This window comes from Drosophila teissieri, chromosome X, assembly GCF_016746235.2.
Source record: "Drosophila teissieri strain GT53w chromosome X, Prin_Dtei_1.1, whole genome shotgun sequence".
Lineage (NCBI taxonomy): Eukaryota > Metazoa > Arthropoda > Insecta > Diptera > Drosophilidae > Drosophila > Drosophila teissieri.
Window position 1 is genome coordinate 15313251 of NC_053034.1, and position 20007 is coordinate 15333257.

General features: G+C 40.6%; 2 protein-coding genes and 1 long non-coding RNA gene across 3 annotated transcripts; 1 reads left to right on the top strand and 2 right to left on the bottom strand.

Annotated features, from left to right (window-relative positions):
* Nucleotides 1–790: 790 nt before the first annotated feature.
* Nucleotides 791–2864, bottom strand: LOC122624716. The gene is made up of 3 exons (XM_043804396.1): nt 2540–2864; nt 1624–1744; nt 791–1044 (listed from the first exon to the last, which is right to left on the bottom strand). The coding sequence occupies exons 1-3, from the start codon at nt 2778–2780 to the stop codon at nt 921–923; spliced, it is 486 nt and encodes a 161-aa protein (XP_043660331.1). The 5' UTR covers nt 2781–2864; the 3' UTR covers nt 791–920.
* A 2852-nt stretch (nt 2865–5716) lies between these two features.
* Nucleotides 5717–6485, top strand: LOC122624573. The gene is made up of 2 exons (XR_006326483.1): nt 5717–6292; nt 6365–6485. It is a non-coding gene; the product is annotated as an uncharacterized LOC122624573 (long non-coding RNA).
* A 9520-nt stretch (nt 6486–16005) lies between these two features.
* LOC122624231 lies at nt 16006–17941 on the bottom strand. The gene is made up of 3 exons (XM_043803710.1): nt 17061–17941; nt 16747–16879; nt 16006–16681 (listed from the first exon to the last, which is right to left on the bottom strand). The coding sequence occupies exons 1-3, from the start codon at nt 17233–17235 to the stop codon at nt 16396–16398; spliced, it is 594 nt and encodes a 197-aa protein (XP_043659645.1). The 5' UTR covers nt 17236–17941; the 3' UTR covers nt 16006–16395.
* Nucleotides 17942–20007: the final 2066 nt, after the last annotated feature.

Sequence of the window (20007 nt, forward strand, 5' to 3'; positions counted from 1 at the left end):
GATTAGTTTGGGTGAAGATGGCAAGTTCACAAACCGTGTAAAGGTAACCATGGAATCATGGCACCATGGACGATGATAGCCAAGACAATGGACAACAGATATCGCTGCTCCCACTCTCACTCCCCCTTTTCCTTTTCCTTTTGGCAATCACATGCCCCGCCCCCTGGTGGGTCACGCCCCCAAGGCACAGTTGGTTACTTTATTTTTGGGCCCGAGTCAATTAGAATGCTAATTTGTATGCAAATATTTGTGAATTGAATGAGGTTGTGTGTGGGCGGCAGTGGGCGGTTGTGTCTCCAGTATTCAGTATTTCGTATTTCGTATTCAGTGTTTAGCATCCAGTATCTGTAGCTGGTCCTTTGTCCTCTGTCCCATGCCCCTTGTTTATTTATTTGTTTGTCCTTTATTACGAAACCGGAAATAAACTAAAAGCCAGCCGAAAAGGAAAGTGATGGAAATTGCCTGCAGCTTGGCGCCAAGACAATGAACACCTCTCACAGGACCTCCGTAGTCCTTTCGGGCGGAATGTGAGTGGGGGACGCCAGAACCATTTATCATCAACAGCCAGGAGATGTGAGATTTTAAAGCAATCAGTCCCAATTATTGCCTGACTCGAGGGCACTGTTTACTTGGCATTTATTTCATTTACTATATATACAAACAAAACAAACCAATCTATAACCAAAGCGGCCACAATTCTTACCAAGCCGACAGCGTTAAGTGCTCTTAATATTCACACTTTCGGCCAAGACAAACGAATGCATTGTTTTATGCAGTAACCCATATTTATTCAAGCATTCAATTCTTAGTCACAGATAGTACTCAGATAAAAAAAAAACAAAAAAAAAGTAGAAGTCGGGGGAAGAGGCTGTGTGGATGCTCACACGCTGAGCAACTGGAGCTCCAGGTGGTGGAGGTGGTCAGTAGTGGGGCTCCTTGCCGAAAAAGGAGAAGGTCTCGTTGCAGCGGATCTCGTAGCAGTCCGGAAAGGATGTGAAGTGCCTCGATAAGCGCAGGTCGAATATGAATTCACAGTACGGATAACTGAAAGTCGAACAGAAGGCAAACAATAAGTGCCAGCAAACGAGCCATTTTGGATGCAATGGGGTGCCAGAATGCGAGAATGCCACGATGCCAGGATGCCATGAAGTCAGGGTGAAAATGGTGAGGTGATGCATTGCACGGTGTGGTTTGCAAGAAATCGCTGATAAAATATTTATTCCGATGGCGATGGCGATGGTGAAGGCAGCTCAGCTTGAAAAGGAGCCAAAACGAATCGAAACAATGCTGCCAGCCATTTTAATTGTTATGCAATTCAAATGCCACACCAAATATATGTGCTATGGATGTACATTTATATGTATATATGTATATATGTATATAGTACGTGCATGAAGGCCCCAAGCTCAAGTCCGAAAAGCAAACCCCAAGCAAAAGCCAAACAAGTTTATTTTAAAATGCAATTCACACTACAAAATAACAGAGGCATGCATAAATTGCAAATTGCAAGTGCTGGCTGGCTATTTCAATGGCAAATGTGTGCTGGTGTTTGCTGGTGTTTTGGTGTGTGTGTGTTTTTATGGCTGATGGCTGCTGGGTGGGTTGACTGATTGCATAACTTACATTGGCGGAAACCAGAGAAAGCAGCGATATGTGCAGAGTATGCCAAAGGGTCGCTTAAATTCCCCGTCCGGCGTTTGGATCGAGCCGGAATTGTGCTTCTTCCAGCACTGCGATGCCCAGCCTGCAAATGGGTAACACTTGAATCAGAACTCATCCTTTAGCAGTACCAATCGTATTTGCATGGAGGTGACTAATCTGTGTGTGCCAGCGTCCTGGTTGCGTAAGGACATCGAGTGCCAATTAAGCCTAAAACATTCCCCAACTCGTTTGTTTGACTTCAGTTTTCTGCTACTGTGGGGATTCGGATACTCGGCAAGTTTAGTTCGAAATAAAATGCTTGTTTTCCAAGCGGTGGGGTGCCAGCACTTTGATATCGCATTCAAAACCGAAGCTCAGCTGGATTACATTTGATTGACTATAGTAAATATTGAATCAGCAAAACACTCTCTGCGTTGATAAAAATTCCATTAACTTGGTTGCAGTTCTCTCTTTATGGGAATATATATATATAAGTACGAATTTATATATAGCAATCAGATACCAGTTAATTACACTCCGACATTAACATCTCTCGTATAACTCGAAGTACTTTGTATAGGTTTTTTTAAAGATAAACTCTCGTTTAAATTAATTCACTTTGATAGAAAAAAAAAGAAACAGCAAAGAAGCATAGCACAGTTTATGGTTTGTGTTGTAGTGTTTATTTGCTCTGTAGTATTAGTTTAGAGCTGAGCTTAATAAAGTAGATAAGTCAGTTTATTTATTATGTATTATCGTTTGGCCACATGGCGTATACGCAATATGAGCTACCATGGAATTTTCACCACAAACACCCACTCAAAAAAACGTGTTCAAAACCAAAACAGAAAAAAAAAACAAATGAAAAATGTAGGAGGTGGTGGCTGGGACTACATACTTCCATAGTTGTAATCACATAAACAGCAGAGGATTAACAGCAGAACAAATGCGATTGTTGTGGTGCTTTTGCGAGTGTGTATTGCAGTTATGGTCGCTGCCGTAGAATTTGTGGTTCTCGTTTCTGTTATCGATTTGGCCATTGCACAACAATCGTAAACACACCCGCCGCCGCCAGAATCAGATTCGCACTCTGAGCCAGAATCTGTTGATAAATTCGATTCGGAACCTGAGCCTGCCATGTATCTAGTGGCTATTGCACGCCTTCGGATGCCTTCGAATGCCTCGAGTGCGATACGTGCCTGTCTCGGCGCGGTTTTAACCGCCGCCAGCGATGGATGTCGCGAGTGTGCCGAAAATCGCCACCCAGGCCAGCGAAACAGATTGGGACGAAAAAAAGGTGTATACATGTACATACATGGGCATGTTACAGATAAACAAACGGCAAAGAAATGCCACGAGTTTGAGCTGTTGTGCGCCTAAATTGATGCCAATTGATAAATTATCGCATGCGGTTGTGTTGGTGTGCGACCCCAGCTGCCTCCTTCTTCTTCGTTTTCTGCACCTCTTGCTTTGTATGTGATTACCACACTGAGAAAAAATGATTGCCTCTCATTACTTGTTAAAAGCAACTGCAACATTAAAGATGCCCCACGTTGGGCGCCACTAATATAATTTGAGGACTACTTGCACAACGAGTGATTAGAGTTTGACCAACCAAAGAATGTTTTAATAAGTACTTGTTAGACATTCAGTAATTCCTCTTTTTAGACCTTTTTTTCTCAGTACAGGTACAGACTCAAAGCAATAGGGAGAGTCAGTCACACTTTGCCTTCCCCGTTTGGCGTTTCGTTTTCGGTTTTCATTTCGGTTTCAGTTTCGGCTCACATGGGATTGTAGTTGCGCTGGTTGGCACCTTTTGTGTGGCAAATCAGGTGAAGGGGCTTGCTGCGAAATGGGACAGGGTGCTATAATAATGCATAATGCATACATATAATGCATGAGCCCAGGGAATGCAACATGCCCAGTATACATATTTCCTAGGTCACCTAAGCTCGGAATAATCAGTCAATGGGTTAAACACACGCGATGTCAAATTCTAAATGAAATTGCGTTTTACATCATACATAATACATTTACATAAGTTAGACCAGTCTAACTTTAGTTTATATGAATATTTCCTTTTAGAATATTACTATATTACATATGATGCAATATGTAAGTTTAGATTGTTTTTATTCATTAGAATTAAAAGTTGATCTAATAAAAACTTCGATGAGTTTAAGACCCTCTTGTTTACAGTTCTATTGCTGCACTTACGTAGAAAAGAGTGACAATTGCGTTTATTTTAGATTTTGATTGTTTATAATCCGCTTACATGGGCACTACGCAATGCCCATTTACATTGCCCCAAACAGATAGTTGCACAATTTAGTCGTAATGCGCAATTAATTTGTTTATAACTATTTAAAAATAATCTAATTCCCAGCCCCCAGAAATTGCCGTAATTTGCCAATCAACATTGAAATAGAAGCCACCAAACAGCCGCCGCCAACGCAGCCAATGCAATAAAGCAAACTACGCACTACGCATAGTTTCCCCAAGTAATCCAATCCCATCCGTATCTGTGTATCTGTATCTGAAACTGTATCTGTAACTGTAACTGTATCTGTAAATGTATCTGTATCTCTATCTGTATCTGTGTATAGTGACATAAACGCACAACGACCACGACCCAAATCCCAGTTACGAATACGCGGACAATACGCGTACCGAGTGACAGATCCAAACCAAGCCGCATCGAGTTGATCTTCTGAGTTCTGAATTCTGCGGGTGCGGGTCCGTTGGCCTTCAGCGATCAATGCCATTTCGTTTGATTCCATTAAAGTGCGGCCCCATCTGCTCCGGACCAAAAATGGAAATGGAAGCGTGTGAGTTGGCGGTTCTACCCCACCCTTTCTCCCCCTCCTTCATTTCAATTCCAAAAAACCCACTCAATGATTCTGCTAGAGCGGTTAGTTGGTCAAAATGGGGAAATGGGAAAATGGCTTTGGCGGAATGGGGAATGCCGAATGGAGAGAGAAGAGGGGGAGTGCGAACCCTTTTGGCCTCTGGCGCAGGTGCGCGAGTTAACAGCTCCATTGACTACAGCCACATAATTTATCTTATTTTTAGCCAGCACCTGACAACCCCCTCCTCTCTGCCCGTCCATCCATTCCTTTGTGAACTCGCAGAAACTCGATAGGTAGGTGGGTAGCTAGGTGGGGAGGTAGGGAGGTAGGTACACAAATTTTCAGGAAACGCTTTGGCATAACTTTGACTGGCTTATAAATGTCGAACGATTTATTTGCGGCTGTTTGGCGGGGGCGAGAAGTTTTGGTTTTGGTTCAGGTACAGGCATCGCCATTGCCATGCAATAACCAAGTTTGGTTAACTTTCACCCTCTCCCCCCTCCACCCTTCCCCTTTTAAGTCACGTTTTTAGCCATCAAGTTAAGCGGATATATCGCTTTTAACCGGGCTGAAAGCTGGCAAAAATGGAGAAGCGAGCAGGGAAAAAATGACGTCGGTAACAAAGTGTTTCAAATTTGTTTACTACAAAAGTGGATTGCTTTTTTTGGCCAGCATGCCAGCTAACAGGTATGTGGCCAGGTAATTGGGCGTGGCCTTCTCCGTCTCCTTCAAATATCGAATGGGGGGCGTGGCAAGTTTGTCTGGCTTGGATGGGTCCATTGATAGCTTTTGTGGCTTCTCAACTTCTCCATCATCAAATGGAGTGCGAACAACACTGTTGACTCTTTGGCCTTACGCCAACATTAAGTGAGATAAACTTTGACTCCGGATATGTAACTACCATAGAATGAAACCAGTTCGCTATGGAATTGACATAGACAATCGATTTATCTGATATATTTATTCGAAAGCAATATTCAGGCACATTCATTTCATTTGAATATAACTCAACTCCATTATCAATTAATTACCAAACCTAAAACTCGCACTGAAATAAAGAAGTTCGTTCGCATAAATTGGGGTCTTTTGGTTTAATAATACTTTCTCTCAAGCTCGCACTACATTGCCATATAAAATCTAGTATTAATCAGACTTAGGCTATCAAAAAAAAGACACTTAAATAGAGCTAGAGATACACTAGTTAATCGAAGTTGTAGAAGCGCTGGTCGATGAAAAGATACACAAAGATAAAAAGATACAAAGAGCGAAAATAAATGTAGGCCTAAAAGTAGGCAATGGTTTTGGAGGATGTCCCAACTGTAAGCAAAGGCAAGCGCAAAGGTAATCAAGGTCCGTCCACAGATTTAAAAAAAAAAGTCGCATAATAATGTACAAATACTTTGCGCGGGTGCGGTCATAGCTAGGACATTCCTCTGAAATGAGCATAGGGTGTGAATTGTCAAAGGAATTCGGAATGTGGAAATTTCAAAAATTTATTACCGATTAGCTAGTTTATAGCTTAAAGTGGGTAGGGCTCCGCCTTCATCTCAGGGATGATATTCCTTGTTCCAGTGCCACATTGACACTGGAGACTAAAATGGCTTTGGAATTCGGGCCTATAAAACTGCCCTTAACCCCCAAATTCGGCCTATTTGCCGCTTCACCTGCACACCAGCCACATCGAAGTCTCTGGGAAAATATTTCTTTTTCGATCTTCAGAATAGTATGCATTAACATAATGTTATAATTAACCTATACGCGCTGAGATACGATTGTAAAATTCAAGGAAAAGTGAAAAGAAGGTAAATAAAAAAAAAAAGGGCTTTCAACTAAAGGTCAGAACGGTGGGAATTAAGGGGTAATTGTTTTTGCAGGCCACAATTCAACTTAGATCATCGCAAATCTCCCCACCCCGCAGTACCAAAAAGCTTGCTGCTGAGAACAAAAAGAGAGGGAGAGGGGAAGGCAAACCTGGCTCGTCAGCAGGTGCTGAGTAGTTGCCGAAAATTCGTATGATGAGCATCACGGCTTGGTCGCGGCATCGGTAGCTTACGAAAAGAGCTCTCTACGCCCGGAAAACCCAGAGAAAACCCATAAGGAACGAAGAATCGGGAAATGTAGAAAAAAACCTTTTTTTTTGTGTGCCATATAAAGTGAAAAAAAAACATAACCCCACACCGTGAACAACCCGCATGCAGGCGGTTGCATAACATATATATATATATTTATATAAATTTTTTTATATATATATATTCATATATATTCGTATAAGTTAAAATTTTTAAATATTGAAGAGTGAAGTTTGTTTGCCAAGGAATGGCCGTATCGAGAATAGGCTAGTTATAGTTTTTTTTTTTTTTTTTTTTATTTAATTTTTTTTTTGTTGTAGTATATATAAGTTTTTTGGTAGTGGGAAAAATATTGAAGTTTGGTGAGGAGATAATGTTCATGTGAGAGAATGGTGTTTTGTGTAAATATGTGAAGTTAATCGAAAACAAAAAAAAAAAAAAACAGAAAAAATATGATATAAAAAAAATAGAAAAAAAATATAAATTGTGCGTTAATAATAAAATAGTGGAAATATAAGTAAAATATAAGTAAAGTAATGAAGTGAATCGGTCCAGTGATAAATATATAAAAGCGATGATGATTGCGTGCTAACAAAAGAAAATGAAAAATAATTAAAATAAAAATTTCGAGAAAAATGAGGGGAAAATTATGTCGTTGCCAGGTGCAATCAAGTGATCAATAATAAAGAGAAAAAAGAAAAAGTGATCTAAAAGCCCCTTTACCCCTCCCCATAGATTCGCCGAAAGCGCTTTCGCCGTCTGGATATGGAGAGGTAAGTCTGCACAACAATTGTTCTAAAATCCAAAAGCCAAACAAAGAAAATGTAAAAGCATGTAGAAATCGACGCAAAGTCAACTCGATGTCTCTCAGTAAAGTAAATATCAGGTCGATTCTCAATCAACTAATTATTTTTCAATGCTTGTAATTTATCACCGTCTGAGCTGCCATATATTCACCATCGAATTCTTTTTTTTATTAAAACATGCAAGAAAAACTTTACTTTTGCCTTCCCCATCTTTATTATACGCATTTATTTTATTTTTAATACATATTATATACTATTTTATATTTTTTTTATTATACCTATTTTAAATATATACATATCCATACCTATACATACATATACATATTATCTACCCACAGCACCATTCTCATATCTCTCACATAAATACAAAAAAATAATAAATAAGCTCATGTTAGAAGTTATGATTTAGGCCAATTTTAGATGGAGAAATTAAATGGGAAAAAACTTAGTCTTATGAATAAAATGTTTTGAAGTTGAAATGATTTGCTAATTTTTCTGCCGTGGGGGTCATGCTGAACCTAAAAATGATAGGGTGTTAAAACGTGAACTTGAAAATAGGGACCATTTGAAATTATTTATTTTTTCTTGTACGGAATAAAATGGTCAAGGTTGGGTGGGCTAATACCAGTTGCTATAAAAACAGCCATAGCAACAATTTTTCAAGTCGCCTTGTTTCCTAAATTCTTTTCTGTCTATCGCCCCAATGTTTCCTTTTTTAATTTTTTTTTTTGTTCTTTTCGGATCTGAGTGCCCTTTCCCTATAATTCCCGAAGCACGCGAAATTTAATAATTCGTTTTGCATACGACGCCAGCACTGCGAGTAATACACTTAGAAAAACCCACCCATCGTCCCGAATCTGAGCAAGGCCGGAAGCAACGCGTGCGGTATTACCTCGTACGTCCATCAGCTGGTCCGAATAATAATAACAGTGATATGCTACAGAATAATTAATGGCGCCCAAACGTGTCGGCCAACCGGCAAGCCGAGTAATATATGCTAACTGGCCATCTCCATTGAACAACTTTTGGAAATCAGCAGAAGCTTAGGCCAACTAATCCCTCACTCACACTCTTTTCTAAAATCTTTATCTTTTGTCTTGAAAAAAATTTAAAAAAAAAAAAAAAATAAATAAACAAACATGCTATTGCAAATGGACCAGGTGGACGAAAGTATCTTTCAATAGATTTTTGGCCCTGGCTCTGCAAAGTATACATATTTAAACCTAGACTCTAAGAGTTTAGACTAGCGAATGATTTCAAGTAATCGCGCTTCGACCAAAGAGTCTAAGGTTAATTGTATTTTAGTTGAGATAAATGGGAAAGTCGAAGTAAAGGATTTCTGGATGCAGTGTAAGCCTTTTCCTTTCTTAAATTTGCCCGACTTCTATACCCTTCTACATATCTAATAATTTAGCTATTGAATACGATTAGTTTCAAAATAACCAACGGAGCTAGCTAAATTCTCTGTGTTGATTGTTTTTCTTATTATACTTTAGGTTCTGCGTATATTGAATTCTTTTGTCGTATATTACTACAAATGTTATCTATACCCAAACTTAAAAGGAATCTTATCTGATTCAAGATATCTAATAATTTTGCTATTGAATACGATTAGTTTCAAAATAACCAACGAAGCTAGCAAAATTTTTTGTGTTGATTGTTTTCCTTATTATATTTTATCTTCTGTGTATACTGAACTCTTTTGTGGTATATTACTACAAATGTGTTCTATACCAAACATAAAATTAATCCTATCTTACAGAACTGAATAAAACAAGTTTATACCCTTTCTGAAGCAAGTAATAGCATGACCCCGGTATTTAATTGAATAATACTTACCACACCTTTTGATTTAAATTAAATTTTTATAGTTTTCTTAAAACCATGCCTTTAACACGCAGCCCAGAGACAGTACATGAGGAAGAAAGAGCTGCACATTGCTTCATATGTACTAACCCCATTGAGTATACAGCACAGCTGCTAACAACAAATTGTGATCATACGTTCCACCTGGCGTGTTTTAATACGACAAACCGCAAGGTGTGTCCCGTCTGTAGAGCTCCCATTGAATTGACAGAATCGGGAGACAATAGCCTGGCAGAAAAACCATCAGGTTCCCAAAATCTAAACCAACAGTTAGAAGCAAATACAATGATGGAATCGCAAGTGGGTGATCCAAATATAGGTAAACTAGTTCGGGCTATAACAGACGCGTTGAGTTCCGCTGCACATAGGCAGTCAGAAGAAATAAGGGATATGTCAGACAGGCAATCACGACTTATTTCAAGGGCAATTGAGGCAGGCTTCCAAAGAATGTCTCTACCGAGTCGGACAAGCGAAAGAAACAGGAGAGAGCAAGTTCCGACAGAAATTTCCCCTAATCAATCCGGAAATATAAACACCGAAGCCAGTTTTCATTCAGAAGCATTTGATCTCCGGCCAGATCGTATTAGCCAAATTATGACTAATTGGAAATTAAGATATACGGGTAAGGGTTTCCTGTCAGTTGACGATTTCATTTATCGAGCAGAAGCGTTGACTAGACAAACACTGGACGGGAATTTTAACTTGCTGGCCCGATATTCGAGCAACTTGTTTGAAGGTGGTGCAGCAGAGTGGTTTTGGAGGTATCATAAGACAGTACCAATAATAATTTGGACCGACTTGTGCGTAGCTTTAAGGACACAGTTTAAAGATGCACGTACGGATAGAGATATCCAAGCCTCAATTGATCAGCGTAAACAGAAGCACAATGAGTCGTTTGATGAATATTATCAGGCAATCGCGGCAATGGCTGACCATTTATCGCAGCCAATGTCGGAATCCTATATGCTAGGGGTCTTAAGGTCAAACCTTTTGACGGAAATACAGCATGAGCTGCTTCATATTCCCATCCACAGCGTGGCTGACCTGCGCCAAGCGGTGCGCAGACATGAGATTTTCAAGCAGCAATTGTCTAAGCCAAATAATACCTTCAGTCGACCGCCGCCCAAAAGACAGGTGAACGAAATAGAACCGCAATTTAAGGATCAACTAGATAGTGAAGATCCAGAAGTTGAAGAAATTGCGGCCATAGATTTAAAATGTTGGAACTGTGACATGACCGGGCATAGATACCATGATTGTACGAGGGAACGCCGCGTTTTCTGCTATGGTTGCGGAAAACCTGATACCTACCGCCCGAATTGCAGTCATTGTCAGTCTTCAAAAAACTGGAAAGGCCGAGCACCAACAAACAGTGCTCGCAAAACTTATCTGTCGTCCGAACCGAAAGTAGACCAATAAGTCACGAACCAGTTCTTCTTATCGCTGACATTCCTAAGCCAACAAATCGTACACATTTCCCGGAAGTATCAATAAGTAAACAACATTATAGTATTAAAGAAAAGGTCCCAGCCATAAATGAAAAATCAAAACAATGCAAACCAGACCGAGGCCGTCATTATTTCGAGAAGCGTAAGCAAGAGCGCGTTACGGTGCTTTCAGCCATGATTGGAAATACGCTAGACGTACGACCATATGCAGAAGTATCTATTTTGGGCAGAACTGTTAGTGGGTTGTTAGACTCTGGAGCATCTATTAGTTGTATAGGCGGAACCTTTGCAGAGGATCTCTTAAATGACCAAAGCCAAGGGCTCAAACCTTTTAAATGTTCGGTAAAAACTGCAGATGGAAAGTCCCAGCGGGTTATGGGCAAGCTGACCACAGAAATATTCTTTAGGAACAAGTCGGAGGAAATTAATTTGTATATCGTTCCATCGTTGTCTCAAAATCTTTACCTAGGAATTGATTTCTGGATCAGGTTTGATTTGCTACCTTCGTTCAACTCTAATCTTGCTGTTTCAGCAGTAGAAGATTCTATGCTGCGCCCGTTAACTGCGATGCAGCAAAAACAACTAAAAGATTCCATTGCACTATTTCCGTCATTTTCTGAAACTGGATTGGGTCGCACTTCCGTTCTTAGTCATTGCATTGATGTGGAAAATTCAAAACCAATAAAGCAGAGGCATTATCCAGTGTCTCCCGCTATTGAAAAAATGATGTACGCAGAGCTTGACCGCATGTTGTCGTTAGGAGTGATCGAGGAATCCAACAGTGCATGGTCCTCTCCTGTAGTCCTTGTACGTAAGCCAGGAAAAGTCCGCCTTTGTTTGGATAGCAGGAAGGTAAATGCAGTAACGGTTAAGGATGCATACCCTATGCCGTTTATTGATGGTATACTAAGCCGTTTGCCAAAAGCTGAGTTCATTTCTAGCTTAGACTTAAAGGACGCGTTTTGGCAAATTCCGCTTGAACCAAAATCGAGGGATAAGACTGCGTTTACGGTCCCAGGCCGCCCTCTCTATCAATATACTGTCATGCCATTTGGGCTCTGCAATGCACCTCAGACTATGTCCAAACTGATGGACAAAATTGTTCCGGCCAGTTTGAAAAGAGAAGTCTTTGTTTATCTAGATGATCTATTAATAGTGTCCGAATCTTTCGAGAAGCATATTCAAACGTTAAAAGAACTTGCAGTGAACATCTCCAAGGCCGGTCTCACGATTAATGTCCAGAAAAGCAAGTTCTGTTTAAAGGAAATTCAATATTTAGGCCATGTTATCGGACATGGAACCATCGCGACGGATCCAGAGAAACTGTCGGCCATTGTAGACTTTCCGGAACCTCGATCAGTTAAACAGCTTCGCAGATTTTTGGGCATGACTGGGTGGTACCATAAATTCATTAAAAACTATGCCACCGTTGCTTCACCCTTGACTGATGCCCTCAGACAAAAAAGGAAATTTGAATGGTCCGCAGAGGCGCAAAAGGCGTTTGAAGCTCTGAAACAACACATGTGCGAGGCACCTGTCTTGCATAGCCCAAATTTTGATGAACCCTTCTTTATACATTGTGACGCCAGTCACACTGGAATTGGTGGGGTATTGGTTCAGTTAAGTACTGAAGGTGACGAAGTACCGATCGCTTTTATGTCGCGAAAATTAAATCAATGCCAAAGGAATTACTCCGTCACGGAAAAAGAATGTCTGGCAGCAATTATGTCTATAAAGAAATTTCGAGCGTACGTGGAAGGCCATAAATTCACCGTAGTCACCGACCATGCGTCATTGAAATGGCTCATGTCTCAAACGGACTTGAGCAGCAGATTGGCGAGGTGGGCACTCAAGCTTCAGGGGTTTAGTTTTGAGATCAAACATAGAAAAGGTACTCAGAACGTCGTTCCAGATGTCCTCTCTCGGGCTTTCACACAAGACCTTTCCGCGTTGGAGTTAGATCGATTTATTGACCTGCAATCTGACCACTTTAGAAGCAAGGATTATGAGGAACTAAAATTAAAAGTTCAACAGAATCAGTCTTTGCTTCCAGACGTAAAAGTTATGGACAGTCTTTTGTATCGCAGGACGGAACATGCAGCTGGCGAAAGAATAGCGGATGATATGGTTTGGAAACTGTGGATACCAAAAGAATTGGTTCCCATGGTACTACAAATATCGCACGATCATCCCTTAGCTTCTCACTGTGGTATCAATAAGACCCTTGAACGAGTACGTAGGTACTTCTTCTGGCCCAATCTGGTTGCGGACGTTAAGGCTCACGTGAATGGTTGTGAGATATGCAAATGCTCGAAACATCCCAATTATAGTCTTAAACCAAACCTTAGCAAAACAGGCGAAACGCAAAGATTTTTCCAGAAACTGTATGTCGACTTCCTTGGTCCATACCCGCGATCTCGGTCTGGTCATATAGGAGTTTTTGTAGTGCTGGATCACTTTACTAAATTTCCTTTTTTAAAGCCTATCAAAAAGTTTACGGCAGAGGCAATTCTAAAGTACGTTGAAGAAGAGTTACTACACTGTTTTGGCATTCCTGAAGTAATAGTATCTGATAACGGCGTTCAGTTTAAATCACATGCTTTTAACCGTCTTTTAGATAAATATAACATACGTCACTCTTATACGGCCCTTTACGCCCCTCAAGGTAATCCGTCGGAAAGAGTAAATAGGTCTGTGATCGCTGCAATTAAGTCGTATATACATCCCAATCAGACAAACTGGGATGAACACTTAAGCAAGATTTGCTGTTCCCTACGGTCTAGTTTCCATACGGCCGTTAACACTTCACCCTATAGGTTGACCTTCGGACAGCACATGGTTACCAATGGATCAACGTATAGGCTTCTACGTAATCTCGGGGTGCTTGAAGACCGTTCAGTTCGCTTCCAGAGAGATGATAGTTTTGATTTGGAACGAAGCAAGGCGGTAGCGACCATGAGGAAGCAGCATCAAAGAAATGAAAACTCTTATAATTTAAGAAGCCGTGAAGTTTCATTCGTCCCCGGTCAAGAGGTCTACAGGCGGAATTTCTGTCAAAGTAATTTTGCAAAGGGGTTCAATGCTAAACTTGCCCCTGCGTTTCTAAAAGCGCGTATTAAAAGAAAACTCGGCAACAGTTACTACGACGTGGAGGATACACAAGGACGATATGTAGGAAAGTTTCATGTGAAAGATCTCAAGCAATAACATCATGAAATTATAGCTCCCAGCGTGGATCCCGCTTTGTAGGCTTTTCTTTCTCTCCTAAGCGCGATCTTGTTGGGGGGGTTTTGTAGAAGCGCTGGTCGATGAAAAGATACACAAAGATAAAAAGATACAAAGAGCGAAAATAAATGTAGGCCTAAAAGTAGGCAATGGTTTTGGAGGATGTCCCAACTGTAAGCAAAGGCAAGCGCAAAGGTAATCAAGGTCCGTCCACAGATTTAAAAAAAAAAGTCGCATAATAATGTACAAATACTTTGCGCGGGTGCGGTCATAGCTAGGACATTCCTCTGAAATGAGCATAGGGTGTGAATTGTCAAAGGAATTCGGAATGTGGAAATTTCAAAAATTTATTACCGATTAGCTAGTTTATAGCTTAAAGTGGGTAGGGCTCCGCCTTCATCTCAGGGATGATATTCCTTGTTCCAGTGCCACATTGACACTGGAGACTAAAATGGCTTTGGAATTCGGGCCTATAAAACTGCCCTTAACCCCCAAATTCGGCCTATTTGCCGCTTCACCTGCACACCAGCCACATCGAAGTCTCTGGGAAAATATTTCTTTTTCGATCTTCAGAATAGTATGCATTAACATAATGTTATAATTAACCTATACGCGCTGAGATACGATTGTAAAATTCAAGGAAAAGTGAAAAGAAGGTAAATAAAAAAAAAAAGGGCTTTCAACTAAAGGTCAGAACGGTGGGAATTAAGGGGTAATTGTTTTTGCAGGCCACAATTCAACTTAGATCATCGCAAATCTCCCCACCCCGCAGTACCAAAAAGCTTGCTGCTGAGAACAAAAAGAGAGGGAGAGGGGAAGGCAAACCTGGCTCGTCAGCAGGTGCTGAGTAGTTGCCGAAAATTCGTATGATGAGCATCACGGCTTGGTCGCGGCATCGGTAGCTTACGAAAAGAGCTCTCTACGCCCGGAAAACCCAGAGAAAACCCATAAGGAACGAAGAATCGGGAAATGTAGAAAAAAACCTTTTTTTTTGTGTGCCATATAAAGTGAAAAAAAAACATAACCCCACACCGTGAACAACCCGCATGCAGGCGGTTGCATAACATATATATATATATGTATATATATTTTCGTATATATATATATGCATATATATGCGTATAAGTTAAAATTTTTAAATATTGAAGAGTGAAGTTTGTTTGCCAAGGAATGGCCGTATCGAGAATAGGCTAGTTATAGTTTTTTTATTTTCTTATTTTATTTAATTTTTTTTTTGTTGTAGTATATATAAGTTTTTTGGTAGTGGGAAAAATATTGAAGTTTGGTGAGGAGATAATGTTCATGTGAGAGAATGGTGTTTTGTGTAAATATGTGAAGTTAATCGAAAACAAAAAAAAAAAAAAAACAGAAAAAATATGATATAAAAAAAAAAATAGAAAAAAAATATAAATTGTGCGTTAATAATAAAATAGTGGAAATATACGTAAAATATAAGTAAAGTAATGAAGTGAATCGGTCCAGTGATAAATATATAAAAGCGATGATGATTGCGTGCTAACAAAAGAAAATGAAAAATAATTAAAATAAAAATTTCGAGAAAAATGAGGGGAAAATTATGTCGTTGCCAGGTGCAATCAAGTGATCAATAATAAAGAGAAAAAAGAAAAAGTGATCTAAAAGCCCCTTTACCCCTCCCCATAGATTCGCCGAAAGCGCTTTCGCCGTCTGGATATGGAGAGGTAAGTCTGCACAACAATTGTTCTAAAATCCAAAAGCCAAACAAAGAAAATGTAAAAGCATGTAGAAATCGACGCAAAGTCAACTCGATGTCTCTCAGTAAAGTAAATATCAGGTCGATTCTCAATCAACTAATTATTTTTCAATGCTTGTAATTTATCACCGTCTGAGCTGCCATATATTCACCATCGAATTCTTTTTTTTATTAAAACATGCAAGAAAAACTTTACTTTTGCCTTCCCCATCTTTATTATACGCATTTATTTTATTTTTAATACATATTATATACTATTTTATATTTTTTTTATTATACCTATTTTAAATATATACATATCCATACCTATACATACATATACATATTATCTACCCACAGCACCATTCTCATATCTCTCACATAAATACAAAAAAATAATAAATAAGCTCATGTTAGAAGTTATGATTTAGGCCAATTTTAGATGGAGAAATTAAATGGGAAAAAACTTAGTCTTATGAATAAAATGTTTTGAAGTTGAAATGATTTGCTAATTTTTCTGCCGTGGGGGTCATGCTGAACCTAAAAATGATAGGGTGTTAAAACGTGAACTTGAAAATAGGGACCATTTGAAATTATTTATTTTTTCTTGTACGGAATAAAATGGTCAAGGTTGGGTGGGCTAATACCAGTTGCTATAAAAACAGCCATAGCAACAATTTTTCAAGTCGCCTTGTTTCCTAAATTCTTTTCTGTCTATCGCCCCAATGTTTCCTTTTTTAATTTTTTTTTTTGTTCTTTTCGGATCTGAGTGCCCTTTCCCTATAATTCCCGAAGCACGCGAAATTTAATAATTCGTTTTGCATACGACGCCAGCACTGCGAGTAATACACTTAGAAAAACCCACCCATCGTCCCGAATCTGAGCAAGGCCGGAAGCAACGCGTGCGGTATTACCTCGTACGTCCATCAGCTGGTCCGAATAATAATAACAGTGATATGCTACAAAGTAATTCATAAGCGTACACTGGACGCTGGTACAGTCGGGCAGTGAAGTGAACAGCACGCAGGATAACTTATAATCGTAGATGAACTCGCAAGTGGGGAAGCTGCAACAATTCGCGTTAGAAAGGAACCACAAACAATTGCATAACGAGTGAGTGGCAGAACTCACCTGACGGTGAAGAACCAGGTGCACTTGAAGTTGCACAATATGCCATAGGGCTTCTTCAGCTGCTCCTTCTTGTTGACCACCGTGTTCTGCAGATTGTAGCCATCGTAGCGGCGCCAGCAGTGATTTATGTTACCTGCAACATTAAGAGTGATAATTATAAAAAATACTTGTTTATTGAGAAAGGCGTTTACGATTAACCCAAAAAAAAAGGTTATAGAGTGAAGAGGATCAAAACTATTCGGATGCACTTTCATCGTATTTTGACTTCCGGTTGGCTTTCTGAACACCAGCCCGCTTCCTCTCAGTGTACTTACGGCGAATGTGGTGACTGCCGCCGTGGTGATGAAAGTCGCGTCCCTCCAGCTGACCCCCGTGCCCATTGGTGGCCTCCACGCCCCTGACACCCCTGACGCCCCTGCCCCCGAACAGCAGCAGGTACCAGAGGACCAGCGAGCTGACGATGAAGATGTACGTCACTAATTTCGCCATTTCCGGCTTGCATTCACCAACACACAGACACACACACACGCACACACGCGTTCCTGCTTTCCTTCTTCTTGACCACTTTCTTTTCTTCCCAATGCTTTCTTCAATGCTCTCTCCCGCACACACACTCTCTCTCGTTCTTTCTGTTCGCGCCTGTATTGGTGATCTGCGTATGTGTGTGGGTGCTAGATGCCAGGTGCCAGGTGACTAGGTGCAAGTGTGTGGGTATGTGGATGGGTATGCTATGGCTGTCGCTTTCGTTGCCGCTGCCGCTGCGAATGTCGCCCCTGCACTGAATACATTTTCTGAAACTGCGAAATCTGAATTCGCTGGCTTTCGCTGGTCTCGCAGTTCGGCGGTCTAACAAAGCACTGCCGATTTGCTCGATGCTCCGATTTGCTCCAGGTCGCTCCGCATCTGTATGCCCATTCCAAAGTGCCCAAATGCCCAGCTGCCATTTATTTTTGGATCTTTTCGGACATCGGACATCGGACGCCGCGCAAACTATTCAATTTGAGCGCGTGTTTCCTCCCTCACTCGCTGCCTCTGCCTGTCACTCATTTCGCTAATTTAAATAATCAAATGCGAATTAGCTGAAGCTTATGCTGATGCTGTGTGCAAGTCCAGTCCAAAAAGATGTGGGGTGGATGACAGAAAATAACCAAACTAGGGGGCTACGAACCCGCACTTTGTGGTCAATTGCTCATCCAGCGCCTGCAGTTGCGACTTTGCTGCCCAGCGAGCAGACCGAAAAAAGGTGCGCAATTCTCGGTTTTCCAATAGATTTCCATCAATGATATAGTTCCGCTTTATATCAAGTAAAAAATCAAAGTTTCCTAATATTTTTACATTCTTGTTTGTAATTTTACAGCTTAAAATAAATAGGAGACCTGTCATTTTCGTAGCAATTTGAAGTATTGTGTAACACCGCATGCATTGGCACACACTTTGTTTTATTTATTGGTAAAAACATCGTTTCCAGCTTACGGAAAATCCCCGAGTTCAATAAATATTTACGGCATTCGAATTACAAAGGAATTCGTTCTTCCGTTTCAATTACTTAGATGGTTTTCAGCTGCATTCACCTTTCTTGGGCCAGAATTTCCCTCGCCAGTTGAGCCCCCTTTTTGAGTTTCCACCCTTTTGTACAATGGAAAGCTAGTCGAACGGCGTTATAAATTAAAATTTTATTTAGCTGCAGTTGACAATTTATTTGCATTTCATTTACCACAAAGGCGAACAGGAAAGGCATAGCATGCCCGAGATTATGGGGTTCGAATATCAGATACCCTGTTTATGTTTTGTAACAAAATGCATAGATTGCATAGTAACTAACCCTTGAATTTAGGTAAAGTAAAGCCAAGTAAATTGAAAGTTTCTCTGACAAAATAATGCATTAACATGCGGTGACTTGAGTGTAGACCCATTATGCTCGACTCCACCACTCAATTAAGGGGTAGCATGCACAAAAAGAAAGCGGCAAAGAAAGCCTTACATCATAAAAAGGAAGTACACGAACAAGTGTCCACAGGGATTGGCGGCAGCCAAAGGAAGCGATAGTGGGTGAAGTGGTTCCTACAATGCGGTTATGCCGCTGCGGCTTGCAGCGGGCGGTTGTGGGTGGTGGTTAGTGGGTGGTGGGTGGTGGTGCGGCATATGCCAGTGCAAAGTTGTAAGAAAATGCAATGAAACGAAATGAATGTCGCTGAATGAACGAATGAATGCATGCATAACTAACACGACACCAAATGAACGGAAAAAGAAGGTCGTAGCCGAGTGGGTGGTGGTTTTCGGTGGGGGGTGTGGTGGGCGGAGTGTTACGAGCGGCAAGTTACATGTTCCCATATCACCACATACCACATACACATATATCTGTTATCCCTGGGTTCGTGTGTGTCTGCCTGACTGCCTGTTACTGACTGCCGCCAAAAATGGGAATTCCGAGTTGAACAGTTGAACAGTTGAACAGTTGAATGGTACGAACTGGCTGAATGAAGTGTTTGACAACACTTTAACTTGATTAAAAATTTAATAGCCAGCAGGGCAAACATTGTGCGAATGGATGGGATTGGGGTTTAGGAAACCGGGAAGGGGGAAAGGGGAAGGGGGAAGGACTCGTCTCAATTGGATTGCACAAGTTGCCACAACATTTGTCTGCTCTTGTGTGTGCGGGTTAAGCTAACGAATGCATTTCATTAAGATTTGCCACCGAACTAGTTCTTTAATTGCGCAAACGAAGTCTGGCCAATACATTCGTCGAATTTGTCCTTCCTCGATTGAATGCTGCTGACAACCAGATTAATTAAAAAAGATGTTATACAGCCTGTACATATTCCTTTATTGATTCTCGGACTAGAAAGCCACCTAGACAGCAAAGATTAAGCTGAAAATATTACCAATTGCAAGTAACATGACTTCATAATCATCGTTTTTTGCGAGAAAGGGTCAGAAACTTGAATTTTTAGCTATTTGAACAAATAACTCGATGGCTGTAGGAAAAAAACCCACTTTTTTGGGATTACATTTTGGCGAAAATATCATGTTTTCCGGGGGAAAAGTTTCCCCATCGCTAGATTAGCGATATGTGATGCCGCAGCCATCGTCGCGTCGGCACTCCATCTCTATTCCTATCTCGATTTCTATCTCCAAGTGCGGCGCTCGATTTCGCCGCTCTCTGTCCCGCTTTTGCCATTAATTGTGCAAACATTCTAGAACAATTTAAGCCAGCAAAGTGCTGTAATAAAAGGCCGGCGGCACCGCCCCAAAAGCCGATTT

Excerpts from the sequence above, each read along its gene's own strand:
- LOC122624716 (XM_043804396.1), bottom strand. The coding sequence starts at position 2,780 with ATGGCAGGCTCAGGTTCCGAATCGAATTTATCAACAGATTCTGGCTCA. Across the intron at positions 1,745-2,539 it reads ATGTGATTACAACTATGGAA|GCTGGGCATCGCAGTGCTGG; the intron begins GTATGTAGTCCC and ends ACCCATTTGCAG. Across the intron at positions 1,045-1,623 it reads TTTCTCTGGTTTCCGCCAAT|TTATCCGTACTGTGAATTCA; the intron begins GTAAGTTATGCA and ends TTCGACTTTCAG.
- LOC122624231 (XM_043803710.1), bottom strand. The coding sequence starts at position 17,235 with ATGGCGAAATTAGTGACGTACATCTTCATCGTCAGCTCGCTGGTCCTC. Across the intron at positions 16,880-17,060 it reads CGGCAGTCACCACATTCGCC|GTAACATAAATCACTGCTGG; the intron begins GTAAGTACACTG and ends TTAATGTTGCAG. Across the intron at positions 16,682-16,746 it reads ACCTGGTTCTTCACCGTCAG|CTTCCCCACTTGCGAGTTCA; the intron begins GTGAGTTCTGCC and ends GAATTGTTGCAG.